We start from the raw sequence: 18,908 nt of genomic DNA, 5'->3' as shown, positions 1-18,908 counted from the left end.
AAAAAAAAAAAAAAAAAAAAAAAAAAAAAAAGAGCTTGTAGCAACTTAGTTACTAATGACAGTCTATGTGAGGAGTTTACAAATTGGTTCCACACTGCCTGATGCCATTCTTGCTTCAGACCCCAGGACATACACACCACTTTTCCGGCATGTGCCTGGCCCCCAGCAGCTCCTCCACCAGTACTGGCTGAACCAATCTCACTACACGGTCTCAGTTCTCTGCCTTTTGTCCCAAGCTGGCCTGAGCTGCTCAGCCTAACCACCGCGCTGTGGGTTTTCAGGGTACATACAGAAAGGGTCCTAAATGCAGGGCCGACGCTGCTGCTCGGGGAAGGGACAGCTGTGCGTTTATGGCAGGGTGCTGGTGGGAAGCCAGGGTCAGCCTGGGAGCAGCCGGGATGGAGAAGGCAAGAGCTCTCTTTTGTAAGGCATGCCATTGTGATCTCACACTCCAGGAGAAAAGAACTCGGAGGAAACCGAAGAAGCTAGCATTGGAAAACAGACCAATGTTACCATCACCGATTTCAGCGAGAAAATAACTCTAGTAGCTACAGCTGCAACAGAGCACCACTAACGAAGCCACCCAGCGTTCACTGCTGTTGGTTAACAGACCTCAACTGAGCTACAAGTGGACAAAATTGATCATCTGAAATATTTGGTTGTGGCACAGAACACAGAGGCAGACTGAGGGAACCGGAAAAGAGACTTGGCAGGAAATTTGTCTCTAGCACTTAGTGCTACTGTAATTGTTCTATTTTTGGTTGTTTTTCCTGTAATCCCAGCACTTTGAGAGGCGGAGGCAGACGGATCACCTGAGGTCAGGAGTTCGAGACCAGCCTGGCCAAAATGGTGAAACCCCCATCTCTACTCAAAGAAAAAAGAATGTATCAGAATTATTCTCCCCCTTCATAATAATACATTTCGGTTCAATGAAGCATTAGAAAGGGATTCAAATATTTTCTATTTGATATGAACGATTCAGTAGGCAAGAACAGCATTTCCTATTCTGTTTGAGGCACAAAGGAAAACTTTCTAATTAACTCAGCAGTTTGGACTCACCATTTTTTAATATAAAATATTTCTATCAATCCCATTTTAATGGGATAATTATAACAAATCATGCTTAACTTTCCTTTCATCCATTAACAAGAGAAAGACTATAGAAAGATAAGATGCTGGGAATGTTAGCTTAAAATATACCTACTATTTCCATTCTCTTTATATCAGTAATGGTCTAATTGTGCTGAGCTTAACTAAAATGTGGTTTTTGGACAAAGACTGATCAAAAGCCCTATTCTGGCATTATAATCCATCTTATTGCCCTTTGGTTAATTGAGACAGTAGCATTTATTCCAGAGAGAATTCCCTCATTTTATCTCATGTTTTATTCCATAAATCAGGATGCTAATTAGGAATTATAGGTCTTCCAGGAGGCCCCAAGGCTGTCCACGAATTATGATAAAGGTTGCTAGCTTTTAAAAAGTCCCCTTATAAAAATTATCTTTCTTCTCCTACTACTACTACACACTTACACACACACACATGCACACACATGTACAAGCCTACCATCTCCATTTAATACCTTAAAATAGACCCAGTAGAATTGAGATCAAAAGTTGCAAAATGGGGCCAGGTGTGGTGGCTCAGGCCTGTAATCCCAGCACTTTGGGAGGCCAAGGCAGGGGGATCACCTGAGGTTAGGAGTTCAAGACCAGCCTGGCCAACAAGGTGAAAGCCCATCTCTACTAAAAATACAAAAAATTAGCCAGGCGTGGTGATGGGCACCTGTAATCCCAGCTACTTGGGAGGCTGAGGCAGGAGAACCGCTTGAACCCGGGAGGCGGAGGTTGCAGTGAGCCCAGATTGCACCATTGCACTCCAGCCTGGGCGACAAGAGTGAAACTCTGTCTTGGAAAAAAAAAAAAAATGTTGCAAAATGGGGGGGAAAGATTAAGAATCTCTTATTCAAATTCTGATTTACAGTTTTCCACAACAAATCATCTTTTACATTGAAAAGTTTAAACTTTTGTCTTCTCCCACATAAGTGGGTCAACAAGTTAGTGCCTCTTGCTGCGCCTCAGTTTCCTTATGTGCACAACGAGAGGACAGGACAAGATGGTCTTCGAGAAAGTGCCTCAGTGAGGGATGCGGACACTGTGTGTGGCATGAAGCGTCATCTTCTTCCTGATGTAAAACCCCAGGACAACTCGCACCCTGGGAAGAGCAGGTGGAGCCAAGGACCGCTGGGTTCTGGTCACGTCCATGTTTTCACTGTTTCTGCCTCATTTTCGCAGCTGCCTCTTTCAGGACAGACCCTACACAGTGCTCAATGCCCCATCAAGGCTTCACAAGGACTGAATAGAATGCTTTTTTCTTTTAAAGTTCAACCACATTGAGTTTCCTTTCTGGCACTGAGCGGGCACTGAAAGGGTACAAAGGTGAAAAGACCATGTTTCCTCCTCCCAAGAAGCCGACAAGCTAGTGGGGAAACTGGAACGAACATTCCACTAGAAACTAAGGGCTGAACTCTAGCTTGCCCACAGACATGTCTCGTGGAGTGCATGTACACACATCAGTGCCTGGAAGGCGCCATGTCCCCGAGACTTCAACAAGAAGGTGTTCAGAAGACCCTGTCTACTCATATGGAGCAGGCAGGGGAAGTTCAGAGGAACAGGAAATGTAGGATCTCCACGGAGAAAGTGGATGCTAAATTCGTTTCTCTACTTGCAGCCTGAAAGCTCAAGAACAGACCTGGGATATAAGATAGGACACTCTGGGCTACAGGACCAAACCAGTCCTCCCTGCTCACTGCAGGTCCTTTCATCCGTTTTGCTCTGTGTAGACATCTCTGGCCAGGAAAGCCAGAAAATGAGTATTTTGTATGTAGCGATATGCCATCCTATCCGAAATCTGATCTAATTAAACTGAAATGTGCTGCTTACCCCTTTTTCTCCATTTGATCATGAAGACAACAGAAAATGATATCCACACACCCTCCTCAGCAGAATTAAAGGCAACCATATTAATAATGAAGAATGAAAATGGCTTCACACTTTTTGAGATGGAGTCTCGCTCTGTTAGCCCAGGCTGGAGTGCAGTGGTGGCGATCTCGGCTCACTGCAACTCTGCCTCCTGGGTTCAAGTGATCCTCTTGCCTCAGCCTCCCGAGTAGCTAGGATGACAGGCGCCTGTCACCACGCCCGGCTAATTTTTTGTGTTTTTAGTAGAGACAGGGTTTCACCACGTTGGCCAGGCTGGTCTCGAACTTCTGACCTCAAGTGATCCACCCGCCTCAGCCTCCCAAAGTGCTGGGATTACAGGCGTGAGCCACCGCGCCTGGCTCACACTTTCTTTATACACGTCCTCGTGATGACTTTCCTGTCCAGTAACCTCCAATGGAGAATATTCTCCTAATAGTTCCTCTCTTTGCAAGAATGGGGACTGCTAAGTTCAACAGTGGCATGGCATAGAAGAAAGCCCCTGTGACTGAGGTCTTCAGGTTTCCCCCGGAAACAGCACGGCCCTTCGGGCAGCGCCACCTGCGCTTCCGGAGCTCCGGGCGCCTGGGGTGGCGCTAGCAGCACACTGCGCATGTGCGGCTCAGAGGCTGGCGAAATCTACATCCGTGGGAAAAAAGAATCCGCGAAGATGAATGGGTCAGAACATTTTTCCCAAGACGCCTTTCTCTTGAGATATGGGTTGAAGGAAGGCTCAAAATAAGAAATAAAGGAAGACAGGGAAAACCACCACCACCACCAACTCTACGTAAGCTTAACTAGGGAGTTTAACGTCACATGAGTTAATTTCCCAGAAGTGCTAACAATTTAATTTACAAAGCTATCAGGCTAGCTACTAGCTATAGTGATGAATAGGTATTATTTATGCCGTCCTGGCCCCCTCCAACAGCGAACCAAAATAAAAGAGAACTCACAATTCGCTTTTCCCAACTTTAGTGTTTAAGAATGGAGTTGTGAGTGTAGTGGGATCTAGCGGGATCCAGAATTATCCATCACATTTAAATTCTTTATGAATACTTGAAGTAACGATGTTAATTCTGGCTCAGACCTTTTCTCCTCTCTTTGGTCATGCTTCAGGATGAGGAGGGGCAGCAATAATAATGAGGAACTGGACAATTTGTGTGTAAATAAACTGCACCTTGGTGGGCTGGAAGGCATGAGATTTCTCCCCTGGATCTATTCTGGCATCACCTCCTGAACAAGAGAGAGCTATCCCCACTGTTTCTACTTGTCGACTAAGTGAGTAACAGCTACAGAAAACAGTATTTTAGGGAGGCTGAGGCAGGAGAATCACTTGAGCCCGGGAGGTGGAGGTTGCGGTGAGCTGAGATCGCACCATTGCACTCCAGCCTGGGCAACGAGAGCGAAACTCCGTCTCAAAAAAAAAAATAAAAAATAAAAAATAAAAAATAAAAACAAACAAAACAAACACCACAATATTTTAATCTAATTTTTAAAATCTTGTTCTCCTCCTATAAGCAGAATGTAAACTGAACAGAAATCTTGCCTTTCTCTTCCACACAGTGTCACAAGGACTTCGTAACTAAATGACTTCTACCCTAAAAATGCTCACGCATCTGTACAGGAAAAGGGTCTCTGCTAAAAAGCACACGATTGTTTTATTCTTTTTTTTCTATGCTTAGTTTACACACGAAACAAAGGACAGCTTAGAGTTAAGCTGAATCTAGACAATAAAGGACCTAATGACATGAAGTACATAGTGCCTAAGTGTGTATATATGTTTGTGAGACAGATTAGCAAATATAAGTTTTAATAGACGCCAGAATATGTTGCTAGCAGGTTTGGAAAACAGTGCTGAATAAGAGATAGATTACTTAAAATTAATGATTGAGGAGAACAGAGAATAATGGCTCCTGTTTTTATTGCATAAGAAAGATAATCCGGGCTGGGCGCGGTGGCTCAAGCCTGTAATCCCAACACTTTGGGAGGCCGAGGTGGGCAGATCACTGGAGGTCAGTAGTTTGAGACCAGGCTGGTCAAGATGGAGAAAAAACCCCATTTCTACTAAAAATACAAAAGTTAGCTGGGTGTGGTGATGCATACCTGTAATCCCAGCTACTCAGGAGGCTGAGGCAGGAGAATCAGTTGAATCCAGGAGGTAGAGGTTGCAGTGAGCCAAGATTGTACCACTGCACTCCAGCCTGGGGGACAGAGCAAGACTCTGTCTCAAAAAAAATAAAATAAAATAAAAATTGCTGTGTATCAGGAAATGCTTGAGGGGCAGAAGATCCTGCGATGTTGTGTGTATGTGTGTGCAGTGTGCATGCCTCAACTCCAAGTACAGGGAAGTTACCTCCATTTCTTCTATCTCCATGGCCTCCAGAAAAGCTTTTGCCTCAAGAGGTGCTCAGTGGCCAGCAATGACTCCCTGGTGGTGGTTGGGGAGTGGGGTTGTTGCTGGAAACAGCAGGGAGTGGGAAGGAGGGAAAGGACGGGATGGCACACCTCCCTCCTCCCTCGTTCTCTGTATGGGAGTGGGAAGGAGGGAAAGGACAGGATGGCACACCTCCCTTCTCCCTCATTCTCTGTATCTAGTCTAGGCTGTTATCCCCCTTCCTCCCCCAATTCTGACTCTGAAAAGTATGTCTTTCCCCACTGGACAAAGGCAACTGGTTCCCAACGTTATTGTGCTACCACTGTGGTCCCATGACACTCTTGCCTCCACCTCAAATTGTCAAGGGTCCCGTTTATCTAGTGACAGCCAGTGATACAGTAGGAAATAAAATGGCCGAAAGGTCCTGACTTCTTGCCCTGCTTCTGGAGTCACTGGAAAACCTGTTACCTTCACTGGGCCTCAGTTTTCTTATTTACTAAATAAGAAGTTGCTCTAAATAAACCCATGAAATCCGTTCCTATGGAGGAAGACCTCCCAGGTTTCCAGAGGAAGGTGATGGGTGGCCGAGGCCTGAGGGGAAGTGGTCGGGCTGGGTGACAACACTCTCACCTTCAGGGCCATCGCAAGCATTGGCAATTCCTGCTCCCCTCCTCCTCTCTAGGAGGCTCCAGGCCAGGTTTAAATAATCAATCAACTTGCTTTTGGGAATTCAATCAAAGTTGTCTACCTCAAACCTGCTGATTTATATATAGCACCAATTATTTATGTTCTATATTAAACTCCACTGTATTTCTTGGTGATATTAAAATATAAATTATGCAACAGAGATAAATTGATGGAAATTTTTCCACATGGGTATAAAGAACTGCTGTTCCTAATTATGGTGAGATATCAGTGGAGGTGGAAAAAGCAGGAGTCTAGAAAGAAGGGCCTTTACTGAGGTCAGGCAGTTTGACATCCATATGGTAGGGCAGAGTAAGAGCCTGCTGAAATGGAAGAACCAGATGCTCTGTGCAGCAACAGGCAGGGTCTTGGTAACTTCTTGTTCCTTTTTTTTTTTCTCTTTTTATTGCGACGGAGTCTCACTCTGTTGCCAAGGCTGGAGTACAGTGGCGCAGTCTCTGCTCACTGCAACCTCCACCTCCCAGGTTCAAGCAATTCTCCTGCCTCAGCCTCCTGAGTAGCTGGGACTACAGGTGCGTGCCACCGTACTTGGCTAATCTTTGTATTTTTAGTAGAGATAGGGTTTCACCATGTTGGTCAGGCTGGTCTTGAACCCCTGACCTCGTGATCCACCCGCCTCAGCCTCCCAAAGTGCTGGGATTACAGGCGTGAGCCGCCGCGCCCGGCCAACTTCTTGTTTCAATCGTGGTACACTTTCTGTCCAACTGTCACTTCCTCCCTGTCACTGTCACCCACCCCCCAGAAGCCTGAGCAGGACAGGAGGACGGACTCAGCTGCCATGTGGCCACTGGTCAGATGGAAGCCACACCTTCTGTTATGTTCTGTGACTCCAGGCCGATGCCCCGCTCCAAGACACAGTCCCATGGGTGAACTCAGGGCTTTGATTACATTTTGGATTGCGAATGAGTGAGAGAGATATCTTTAATTTTAAAAAAGTGTGAAATGCAAACTTTAGTTTACTAACAAGCGTAACTCTTCCTTGTAAGGCCCCTTACCTGTGGTCACTACATATGGTACATCATGAAATCAAGATTGGACCAGTGTCCTTTGCTCCCCAAACTATTTTTGTGTCAGTGCTGGGTCATCCCGCTGGCTGGGACACTCTTTCTGCTGTTTTGGTCCCTGGCCTTGGCACCCGGATGTCCTTGTCTCAGAATTCCAGGGAAGGCATTAGGGATAGAGAAGGAGAGGTCAGAGCCACCTGAAGATGCATCCACATCAACCCTTTTAGGAGCCCCAGACAAGGCTAGTACTGTAGATGCAGGAGGACGGTTTCTGATGTGTTTCATTTTGAGTTGCCCTGGACAGTGCTGTATTGGGGTACATGAGCACCCCAGGTTAGCTAATCATCTGGCACCTTTTCAAGGGGATACCACTTAAATATTTGCTCACACTTATTCAGAAGAGAAGTGGGGTGTGGCTTAGAGCACAGGAGAGGAAGGTCACTGCACTGACAGCTTGATTTCACTGTGTCCAGGGCAGTTCAGCTCCGGCACCGAAGTTCCAAATCCTTCTTTGCAAAACAAGAGCGCCCACGTATACTTAAAAGCAGTTCAGATGGTACATTTTATGTTATCTGTATCTTACCACAATTAAAAATAAAAAATGTAAAAAAGAATAGAAGATCTCAGCAGTTACTTGGACCCACCCTCCATAGAAGGCAGTGTATCAACCATCCACGATCACACTCGTGTGCCCCTGTGGGGTACCACGGCCCCTCCTCGGGGGATCCCACCACTGAGTCCTCTCCTAGATAGGAGTGCTGGTCCACACTTTTTTTCCATCTGCTTCCATGTCCAGTGATGCTGGGGCAGGCCCTACAGACAGCCCAGGCCGCCGCCCTGCCTCTGGTTTTTCTTTACCGCGGGGCCTGGGAAAGCCCTCAGCTGAAAACCATCTGCCCTGCCCACCACCATGGAAAACTCCAGGACTGGATGCTTCCCATCACAGGAAGGATTGCTCTGTTCAATGTAAGTTTTTAAAAAATAGAGACATTCTGTGACCCAGGCTGGAGTACAGTGGCGTGATCATTGCTCACTGCAGCCTCAAACTCCTGGGCTCAAATGATCCTCCCTCCTTAGCCTCCTGAGTAGCCGGGACTACAGGCATCTGCCACTGTGCCCGGCTGACTTTTAAATTTTTTGTAGAGACAGGGTCTTGCTATGTTACCCAGGCTGGTCTCGAACTCCTGGCCTCAACTGCTCCTCTCGCTGTGGCCTCCCAAAGCTCTGGGATTACAGGTGGGAGCCACTGTGCCCGAACTATTCAATGTAATCTTGAAATTTAAACTCTTCTTGGGGAGAAGTACCACATGAAGTTAATAGCTTCCCAACAAGGTGGTGAGATTGAGGGTGGGAGAGTACGGAAGGACACGGGAGAAACTGAGGAAGGAGAAAAGAAGACGGGGTAGAGGTTGTAAGGGGAGACTCCAGAGAGACAGAGGCCTTCTGATGCCCAGAAACCCAGGCACGACCATGTTTGGGTACCCAGGGGACTGGCAGTCCGCCATCTGAACAGGTAGAATCCCAATCCGCACAGTTGAGTAGTTGCTCTGGAGCTTCAGCAAGACTAGCAACTCCGGGCAAATGCAGCCCAGGGCCGGAGTCACGTTAAGTCTGCAAAGGACCAGTGAGGTCGTGTGCGCCACTCCTATTTTTGATAAAAATGGAAAATAAGACCGCCACCTCTTTCTTTCACTACATGTTTGTATAAGCCCCGGCTTATTCACCAATGATGAGTAAACCGTAAGTTACTTCACCCAAACGCTTTTCTCAGAAGGGAGAAAGAATTTAGAAATGACATTTAAAAATAAAGATATCCCAAATGTAGCTGAGCAATGGCTTGTAAACACGATCCTACATCTCTTTCTAAGCATTTGTAACAATTCGAAATTGCCCTTGTTGGCTAGAAAGGCACGACTGCAAACGCTCCTCACGCACCCCCTCGCTGTTCTGGTTCAAAGCAGAAGTCGGGACTTCTCTGAAGGGGAAGGAAAAACCCAAAAGTGTCACAGGGAAATTACGAGGCCTTGTTACATCTCATTTCTGTACCCTGTACCGTGGCTTCCCTCGGTCTCCTGCCCCTGCCTCGACACTTTGTGCCTTTATGTCTTTTCTTTAAATGGCTATGATTCTGTCAAACAATGCCAAGCTTATTTTTCCCACCAAAAGCAAACCAGTTCTCTTACAATTTGCATGTCTTAGTTTACTACTTAGTGTATGCAATGCATGACAGTTTTCAGGACTTTCAAATGAATCTCATGTTGCCTCCTTCTCTCCCTGGCGCTGTCTTATTTTAATACACTGGGGCCCTCCTGTTCTTCTTCCTGAAACTTGATCCAGAACCTCGCACCCTGGGCAGATGGCAGGGACGGCGGATGGTCCTACCTTGCCCAGCCCCGGGGTATCCTTCACCTTGTTGACAGCCCTCAGCAGACAGGGCGGGGCTGGGGGAGGGGAGGTCTGCAGAATCCCACTGAAACTGGTGGCAAAGAGCGGTGGTTCGGCAGCGGAAGAAGTGGAAGGCCGATGTTTCTTCTTTTTAGAAGACAGATTTAACTTCTGGGCAGCTCTGGAGGGGAAAACATAAGAAAGGAACAATAAGGGGAAAATGATTGTACAATCAGATATGCTAGGCTTACTTCGTTTTTTTTCTCTTAAAAAACCCCTCGTTCTTACTGAGGCGTAATCATTCCTTCTCTCCTCCTGCTCAGTGTCCTCTGTAGCAGTCCCTTACTATAACAGAGTGAACTTAACGAGCTACCCAATCATTTATACAGCAAAAGGAAAAACAAAGCCATAAAATAGCAGGATTCTGCAATCACGATTTACAAAGAATTGTTTGTTATCCACCAATGTTGAGCTTAAGCAGAACAAAGCTGGGCATCTTTGGGGACAAACGGCACCCATTACGTTCATCACTCTACTGATGAATCACTTCTCTGGCATACACTCAAGTGCGAGACCTCATGAGCTAATCAAAAAACTCTAACACCTTGTAAAATCCAAACCAGTCTGATGAAGAACCATGTGGAGACCAGTCAAGGCATGCTCTGTACAGGGCACTGGAAAAACACAAGCCCCAGCGCAACAGGAAAAATCAAACTGGTTTTAGAAATATAACACCAAACCAGAAGGTGAACTCCAGCCAGGGTGTAGGGTGCTGAGACTATGGGCTGCTCACATAGATAAGAGGATACTGTGCAGGGAGGTCTTTAAATACAAAATGCAATTCATGGGTGAGTGCAAGGAGTAAGGGGTCAAAGCGCTAAAGGGGGCACAGAGTGTGAAGGCAGGGAAAGGTGGGAGGGGAGGCGGCCAGCATCATTCATAACACAGGCTGTTCAAATGACATCATACAACAGTCAAGTATCCTGTAACACTTAAAACATGATAATCTTGGCCAGGCACGGTGGCTCACACCTGTCATCCCAGCACTTTAGGAGGCCGAGGCAGGCGGCTCGCCTGAGGCCAGGAGTTTGAGACCAGCCTGGCCAACATGGTGAAACCCCATCTCTACTAAAAATACAAAACTTAGCCAGGCATGGTGGCATGCACCTGTAATCCCAGCTACTCAGGAGGCTGAGGCAGGAGAATCGCTTGAACCCGGGAGGTGGAGGTTGCAGTGAGCCCAGATAGTGCCATTGCACTCCGGGCTGGGTGACAGAGCGAGACTCCATCTCAAAAGGAAAAGCAAAACGAAACCATGATAATCTTATGACAGAAAAGAAGAAAAGAGGGGAAGGGTGAGGTAAAGGCATTTCACAGACTCTTAATATACTCATTTCTGGATTAATTCTTGATGTCTAAACACTAAACTCCTATTCTAAGAATTCTAATTTCCTCATCAAATGTTCGAAATGTTTGAGCTGCCGCTTAAAATGAAAGGAACACCCTGACTTTATTCTACTGATTAAAACCTTATCATTCATCCAATGTTCTTACCGATTGCACAGCACATCATGAGAGAGGCAGGTCAGAAAGACAAAAGCAACACCATTTGCACCGCCTCTCGCTCCCCGGCCCCAGTCTCTTTTAATGGTCTGGGATAGTTGGTTTTAATTCTGTGTCATGAAGTGTCAGGCTTTTGACAAATTGCGAGCTAAAAAATTGCCACTGCACAAATATATCAAATGGTGTTACCATTTCAAAGCTTAATTTTTCTCATCTGTAAAACTGAAAATCTATTTCACAAGAGTGAAATACAGGGGATGAGATAAGTGAGGAATGACCGATTTTGATGGGAAGATACCCTAAGTCACCCTACTGAAGGATGATGAGAAAGGGAAGGCACGGGATACTTTCTCTTTTCAATCAGTACAAAGAAAAAACTAGGAATACTTTTTTTCATGATTTCATTGCTACTTCCTGGCACTTTCCTTCTAAAATCAAGGGTGAAATGGAATTACTCAATGACTAGTCATTCCTTTTGAGATTCTCTCCCTAAATGAACAGTGACTCATCCCAGGTCAGTCACTGGCACGAGGCATCACGTGGCCTTCTGACGCCTGCATGCACCTCTGCTCAGTGATCCCTCCCTGCTTTCAAGCCAGCCTGCCTGTGTCTCAGAGGACTAGAAGAAGGAGGATGGTGATCTGCTAGGAACTAAAAGGTGCTGTTTATCCATCTACATTCAGGGTTCCTTTTCACAGTGTAAAAAGGACCAGGTGGCTGGGCGTGGTGGCTCACGCCTGTAATCCCAGCACTTTGGGAGGCCGAGGTGGGCGGATCACGAGGTCAGGAGATCGAGACCATCCTGGCTAACACAGTGAAACCCCGTCTCTACTAAAAATACAAAAAAATAGCCGGGCGTGGTGGCGGGCGCCTGTAGTCCCAGCTACGCAGCAGGCTGAGACAGGAGAATGGCCTGAACCTGGGAGGCAGGGCTTGCAGTGAGCCGAGATCGCGCCACTGCACTCCAGCCTGGGCAACAGAGCGAGACTCCGTCTCAAAAAAAAAAAAAAAAAAGGACCAGGTGATGGCTATGGTTTCCACTCCCCTACCTGCTGGGGTTCCCAGTCCATAGACAGGGGAAGGAAGTGACACCGAAAGGCAGCTTAGAACGGGCAGTAGCCTGATGGCTTTTTCCTTTTTCTTATCTCTGCCACCCATGCCCACCCCACACATGCCCTGCCGTGGAGAAAAGCAAGGATCCTTGAAAGTAAAGCACACCCCTGGACATCCCTCCAAGGTTTCCCTCCTCCCTCTCCCTCCTACAAACTTTCACGCTACTAGATCATTTCCAACAGCATGCAGATGTATTGTTACTTCTCTCATCTTAAAAAATAAAACAAATCCTTCTCCTGATTCTTCTTCCCCAGCCAGCTACTGTTCTACTTCCTTGTCCGTCCTGGCAGCAAGACTCAGGGAAAGTGTTGTCCATGTTGGCCTTGTCCAGTCCCTCTCCTTCCACTATCTATAAGCTCATTTCATTCAGGCATGTGTCCCATGACTCATCTGAAACTGCCCTTGTCTGGGCTCCCGATGACCACCACGATTGCTCAAGTTAATGGTTCTCAGCCCCATCTTGACCTATCAGAGCCCTCAGTAGGTCCTTCCTCCTTGATACACTTTCTACTAGGTTTCTAGGACACCCTGGCCATTCCTTTCCAGTTTCCTTTGCTGGTTCCTTCTCTTCTGCCCAGCCTCTTAATGATGGCGGCCTCAGGGCACAGTCCTTGTCCTCTTTACTGCTGCACTCAATCCCTTGGTGTTTTCTTCCAGGATCATGATTTAAATAACATCCTTAATGCCTATGATTAATTAGTTTTTATTTCCAGCTTAGGTCGCTCTCTGGAACTCCTTATTTATGTATCAAAATTACCTCTTCAACAATTCCACTTGGATATCTAACAAACATCTCAAGCTTGCCATCTCTAAAACTGAAGTCCTGATTTTTTTACCTGCAACGCTGTTATGCATTCAGCCTTTCCTGTATCAGAAAATGGCAATTCCATCCTTCTAATGACTTCTTTGATGTTGACCTCTCTACTTCTCACACATCTAATCCATCAGGAAATTTCGTTGGCTACAACTTCAAAGCAGATCTATGATCCAACCACCTCTCACCACCTTTACTACCATCTTGGTCAGAGCCATGGACTTCTCTTGCTGGATTGCTGCCACAGTCTTCTAACTTGTCTCCCATCTTCTGTACCCACTCTCCACCTGTATATTCACACAGAAGCCAGAGTAACTTTTAAAATTTAAGTCTGCTCAAGGCCCTCCGTTTGACTCTCCATATCACTCAGAGTAAAAGCCAAAGTACTTGCAGTGGCCTGTAAAGCCTCCATGGTCTGTCCCCTTCCCCCCATATCCCTCAGACCACCTTTCCTACTACTCTCTTCTTTGATGATTCTGCTCCAGTCACCCTAGCCTCCAAATACTCTTGGTCCAATCCCCATCTCGGGGCCTTTGCACAGGCTCTTGTGTCAGCCTGGAATGCTCTGCCCAGATGGAGACGGGCACATGGCTCACTCCCTCATCTCCTTTAAATCTTCGCCCAGATGTTACCTTACCCATGAACCTACCTTGCCCATCATGGCAGACAGTACTTTGCAGAGATGGCTGCATCCATGTGTCTCCCACAGGCACTTCTTACAACCTGACACTGATCCTCTCCCCCTGACAGGTGGGGGTCTATGTTCCTTCTTGAACCCAAGACAAAATCTGAAACTGCCCTGGCCACAGAATGTAATGGAAGTCACGCTATAGAGCTTCTGAGCTTCAGATACAAAAGGCAATAATGGCCTCTCCCTGGATCCCTATCTTGAGACTCACCCTGGGAACACAGTTCCCATGCTGTGAGGAAGCCCAGGTCACATGGAGAGGGTCATGTGGAAAAGAACTGAGGACCACAGAAGATGGTCCTCAACTGCCAGACATATGAACGAATGAGCCTTCAGATTATTCCAGATGCCATCCTTCAAGTCTTCTGCCTGAGGTCCCAGACATCATGGAACAGAGATAAATCACACCCACTAAATCTTATCTGAATTTTAGATCCCCAGAAACCACGAGAGATGATAAATGATCATTGTTGCTTTTAGCCACTAAGTTTTGGGGATAATTTGTCACACAGCCACAGTAAACAAACAAACAAACAAAAAACACTCACTCCCAGACTCCTAATTTCCATTATCTTGGTTGTTCACAACCATGACACCTATTATCTTGTAACATAGCAGATGCTTAATGTAAATTTTAGCAGGGAAGAGAGCTCACGGTATGTTTTGAAGGAATGAATGAAGACTAGAGGAGCTGGGGATATTTAGCCTGGAGAAAAGAAACCTGGAGAAAGAGGAAGGAAAGAGTCTTTCAAAAAATCTGTCTTTAAAGAAATGAATAGATGACATGTGGAAGGAAGTATCCTTCAAGCAAGGATACCAGATACTTTCATAAGCCATTTTTTTTAACCTCAAAAGCCCTTGTGAGCAGAACAATATTACCCCCATTTAACAGACAAACAAATGAAGCTCAAGGCAGTTAAATCCTGAGGCCCTTCTGACCTAGTCTGAACATCCAGCTTCCTAGATGCTAGGTAGATAATCTTAGGCAAGTTACCTAAATTGTGATAATGTTTATAAAGGCCTAAGCACAGTGCCTGGCACATTGTTGTCACATGACAATGCTATCACCATCATCACGACTATTATAAATATTATTATCAAGCCTCAGTTTCTGCGTAGTAAGATGAAGCAAAAATAATACCTACTTTTTTAGACTTTTTATGAGAATTTAATGACAGTACATATAAAGCGTTTAGTACATTAATCAATGATCCTTTGAAAGAATATAATCAATTATAAGTAGTAGAGCTGAGGCTGAATCTGGTCTATGTGTCCTGTATTGTACTGTATTATATCTGAACAGGGGTTAAATCTATGTACTACAGGTACCAAAGCAGTAGGTGAAATGTAAAAGCACCTTTAGCTTGATAAGTGTAAGAGACATTTTTCCAAAAATTGCAGTAACCCACTAGTGATGCGTCGGCTTCATAAAATAGTGAGTGTTTTTTGTCACTGAAAATATCCAAATGGTGGGTAGAAAACCACTTACCGGGAATATGAGGGAGAGGGATGCATGCGTGGGGAACCTGAATGATTTCCAGTATAGAGATTCTGCAATGACTCCTGGACTCTACTCCATTTAGGAAAGCCTCTGTTGGCTTCAATGCAGAAAAACAGTGATAGAAGAAGTCATCTTGAGAATACATATAAAATTATTTTCTTAAAACTTATGTATAAGATAAATATATCGGGCAATTTTAGAATACTAAAATTAATATAAATCACATTTTATAGCCATAGATTCTATAATAGCTTTTTATTTTATCTTTGACATCATTATAACCAGCTGTTTGATCTTTATTTTATATATTCCAGTTTCTTAGAGGTCAGCAGCTTCTGTTCTTTTCATACAGCACTTCAATGACACAGAGAAGAGAATGTTAAGGTTGAGAAATCATTCATGTATAATTGTATTATTCAGGGACATAAAGGAGAGGAAGTCACGAAAGAACTGAAAAGGTAAAGATGGCCGGGCGCTGTGACTCACACTTGTAATCCCAGCACTTTGGGAGGCCGAGGTGGGCAGATCACTTAAGGTCAGGAGTTCAAGACCAGCCTGGCCAACATGGTGAAACCCCATCTCTACTGAAAATACAAAAATTAGCCAGGCATGGTGGCGCACACCTGTCCTAGCTACTCGGGAGGCTGAGGCAGGAGAATGGCGTGAACCCGGGAGGCAGAGCTTGCAGTGAGCCGAGATTGCGCCACTGCACTCCAGTCTGGGCGACAGAGCGAGACTCCGCCTAAAAAAAAAAAAAAAAAAAAAAAAAAAACCAAAACTAGCCGGGCATGGTGGTACATGCCTGTAATGCCAGCTACTCGGGTGGCTGAGGTGGGAGAATCGCTTGAACCTGGAGGCAGAGGTCATAGTGAGCCGAGATCGTGCTACTGCACTCCAGCCTGGCGACAGAGCAATGCCCCATCTCAAAAAGAAAAATAAAGAAAAGGTAAAGACATTTTGACTAGAAGTATATTTTACGTAATTAATGCCTGATAATTCTTTCTTTCATAGGGGGAAAAAATAAACAGACGAATGGGTTGTTTTATGATTTCCAGTAGCAGAAAAAATAGCTTAAAATCTACCATAAGCAATATTTACTTGTCTTGTTCTTACCAAGGATAGTACAATATATTTCCTAAAGCTATTTATCCCAGCATACATATTTAAACATCCATTAGCTTCATATAAGTATCTGTGCCTTATTTCAAGGAAAAAGTCTCTCTAGTAGGATGAAATTAATATTTCCTGAACAACTATTAAAAAAAAAAAAAGTGGGCCAGGCGTGATGGCTCCCAGCACTTTGGAAGGCCAAGGCAGGCATATCACAAGGTCAGGAGTTCAAGACCAGCCTGGCCAACATGGTGAAACCCCATCTCTACTGAAAATACAAAAATTAGCCAGGCATGGTGGCGCACACCTGTCCTAGCTACTCAGGAGGTTGAGGCAGGAGAATTGCTTGAACCTGGGAGACAGAGGTTGCAGTGAGCCAAGATCACGCCACCGCCACTGCACTCCAGCCTGGCGACAAAGCGAGACTCTGTCTCAGACAAAAACAAAAAAACAAAAAACAAACAAAAAAACAGTGGTGCCACACGCAGTATTATCAGGCAGTGAGGAGAAGAGCAGTAGCTTGTCCCTGGCTAGAATGTCCCAGTGAACTCAGGCCTTCCCTCTGAGTGCCAGTCCTTTCTCTCCACAGCCTCACTCATCTCACACAAAAGACAATTCTCCTAATGTATCAATATGACAATATCTGAATTCAAGGATCAGGTTAGAACTGAAATGACCTTCACAACAGGGTGGTTACTTGCTCTCATTGGCCAGATCTACCCAAACCTAAAAAAATGAGGTCCATACTTATCTGGTGGACTCAATGAGTTTAAGTACAGGGAAAGTCTTAGGTCTGAGTCATATAGATTAGAGGGGAACTCGATTTTGACTTTTTTTTTTGTAATTGTGTAATAGACTATTTGTCAGACTATTACCCTGGATTGTGAGAATTGCAGGGGGTTAAAATGGAAAACCCCTCATTCTAAGTGCATCTCATGAGAATTACATTGAAACCTCCTATCCTTAGTGTCTAAAGATTACTAAAATATTGACCCAGCAATCTTTTAAAAATTATTAGCTTCATGAAGACTAGAACTTTCCTTAGGGCACAGACAGGAAAATCAGGCAATACGGTCATGTTTAAGGACCTCTACATCTTTAAACGTTTTAGGAATACTGTGTGTTCCTCACCCTATCCTAAGAATATTTCATCTTGTCTGAGGGCTGCTCAAGTGTGGGATGCTCAGATAGGTGGGTAAAATGTTTATAAAAATTAAGAGGTCATTCGAGCTCCACTAAATCCAACCCAGGTAATTGATGGGTGGGATATCACCTGAAAAACTGTGAGACTCTCAGAGCCGCTGCACCTGCCAAACAGAAGGGGTCCTGACCAGGATGGGGTGGCAGATGGACAGTCTCCCCCGTCAGCATGTAAAGGACAATCCAGGCTGCCATTTCATGTGAAAATGGTCAGTGCTGCCGTGGGCTGCCATGGCTCACGTGCCACTATAGAACTATTTCAATGTTCTGAGGATTCAGGCTATCTGACAATGAACAACGGCATCACAGAGTACAGCAGCCCCTAGAAAAACCATCCGGTCAATGACACAGGGGGAGAAGACAATAAAACAGATTATAAACAGCAGGGATAAGTGACAAGATCCTACGTTCTGAGGCAGAGCTTCCAGACACAGTGAAGATACTCATCCACATGTAACAGACACCATTAATGCTTTATTGTGAAATAACACCTACTTAAAAGTATTTGGGTATAGCCCAGAAACATGCTAGTTATTCTGGAACTTTTCCTATCGGGAATAAGAGCATCAGCCTTCACCTTTGTATTTTCTAATTGGCTGTCAGGAGGTCATTTCTTTCTTTTTTTTTTTTTTTTTTGAGACGGAGTTTCGCTCTGTCGCCCAGGCTGGAGTGCAGTGGCCGGATCTCAGCTCACTGCAAGCTCCGCCTCCCGGGTTTACGCCATTCTCCTGCCTCAGCCTCCCGAGTAGCTGGGACTACAGGCGCCCGCCACCTCGCCCGGCTAGTTTTTTGTATTTTTTAGTAGAGACGGGGTTTCACCGTGTTAGCCAGGATGGTCTCGATCTCCTGACCTCGTGATCCGCCCGTCTTGGCCTCCCAAAGTGCTGGGATTACAGGCTTGAAGAAGGTCATTTCTATGTCTCTAGAGATTGAAAAGCATATGGGTCTGGTTTTTTTTTTTTATTTTTATGCAAATTATCTATTTCATTAGTGCAGGAAAGTAATTCATGACATGACTTCAAATAAAATGTTTACTGCTAGGAGGCAAACATGGTGACCATTAGCCTCTAACAATATCATGTTAAAATACTACAGCCAGGCACTGTTATCATTTGGAAATGGATTGACATTTGCATGTTAATGCACAGTGTTAACCAGTGGGAATCATCGCTGTGAATTTACCCTTAAAAATTTTCCCCTCACGCCTGTAATCCCAGCACTTTGGGAGGCCAAGGCGGGTGGATCATGAGGTCAGGAGATCGAGACCATCCTGGCTAACACGGTGAAACCCCGTCTCTACTAAAAATACAAAAAAGTAGCCAGGCATGGTGATGGGCACCTGTAGTCCCAGCTACTCGGGAGGCTGAGGCAGGAGAATGGCATGAACCTGGGAGCTGGAGCTTGCAGTGAGCGGAGATCGCGCCACGGCACTCCAGCCTGGGTGACAGAAGGAGACTCCGTCTCAAAAAAAAA

General features: G+C 45.4%; 1 protein-coding gene across 1 annotated transcript in view; it reads right to left on the bottom strand.

The window, feature by feature from the left end:
- The window catches only part of KIF26B (kinesin family member 26B), a 576,785-nt gene that overhangs the window by 170,783 nt on the left and 387,094 nt on the right, over positions 1-18,908 (bottom strand). The window contains 1 exon segment of the mRNA XM_017870419.1: positions 9,444-9,627. Within this exon segment, the coding sequence (XP_017725908.1) occupies positions 9,444-9,627 (184 nt within the window).

Source organism: Rhinopithecus bieti, unplaced genomic scaffold, assembly GCF_001698545.2.
Source record: "Rhinopithecus bieti isolate Rb0 unplaced genomic scaffold, ASM169854v2 scaffold_5132, whole genome shotgun sequence".
Taxonomy (NCBI): domain Eukaryota; kingdom Metazoa; phylum Chordata; class Mammalia; order Primates; family Cercopithecidae; genus Rhinopithecus; species Rhinopithecus bieti.
Note: the sequence above shows the minus strand (reverse complement) of the source record. Positions and strands in the feature narration are given on the sequence as shown.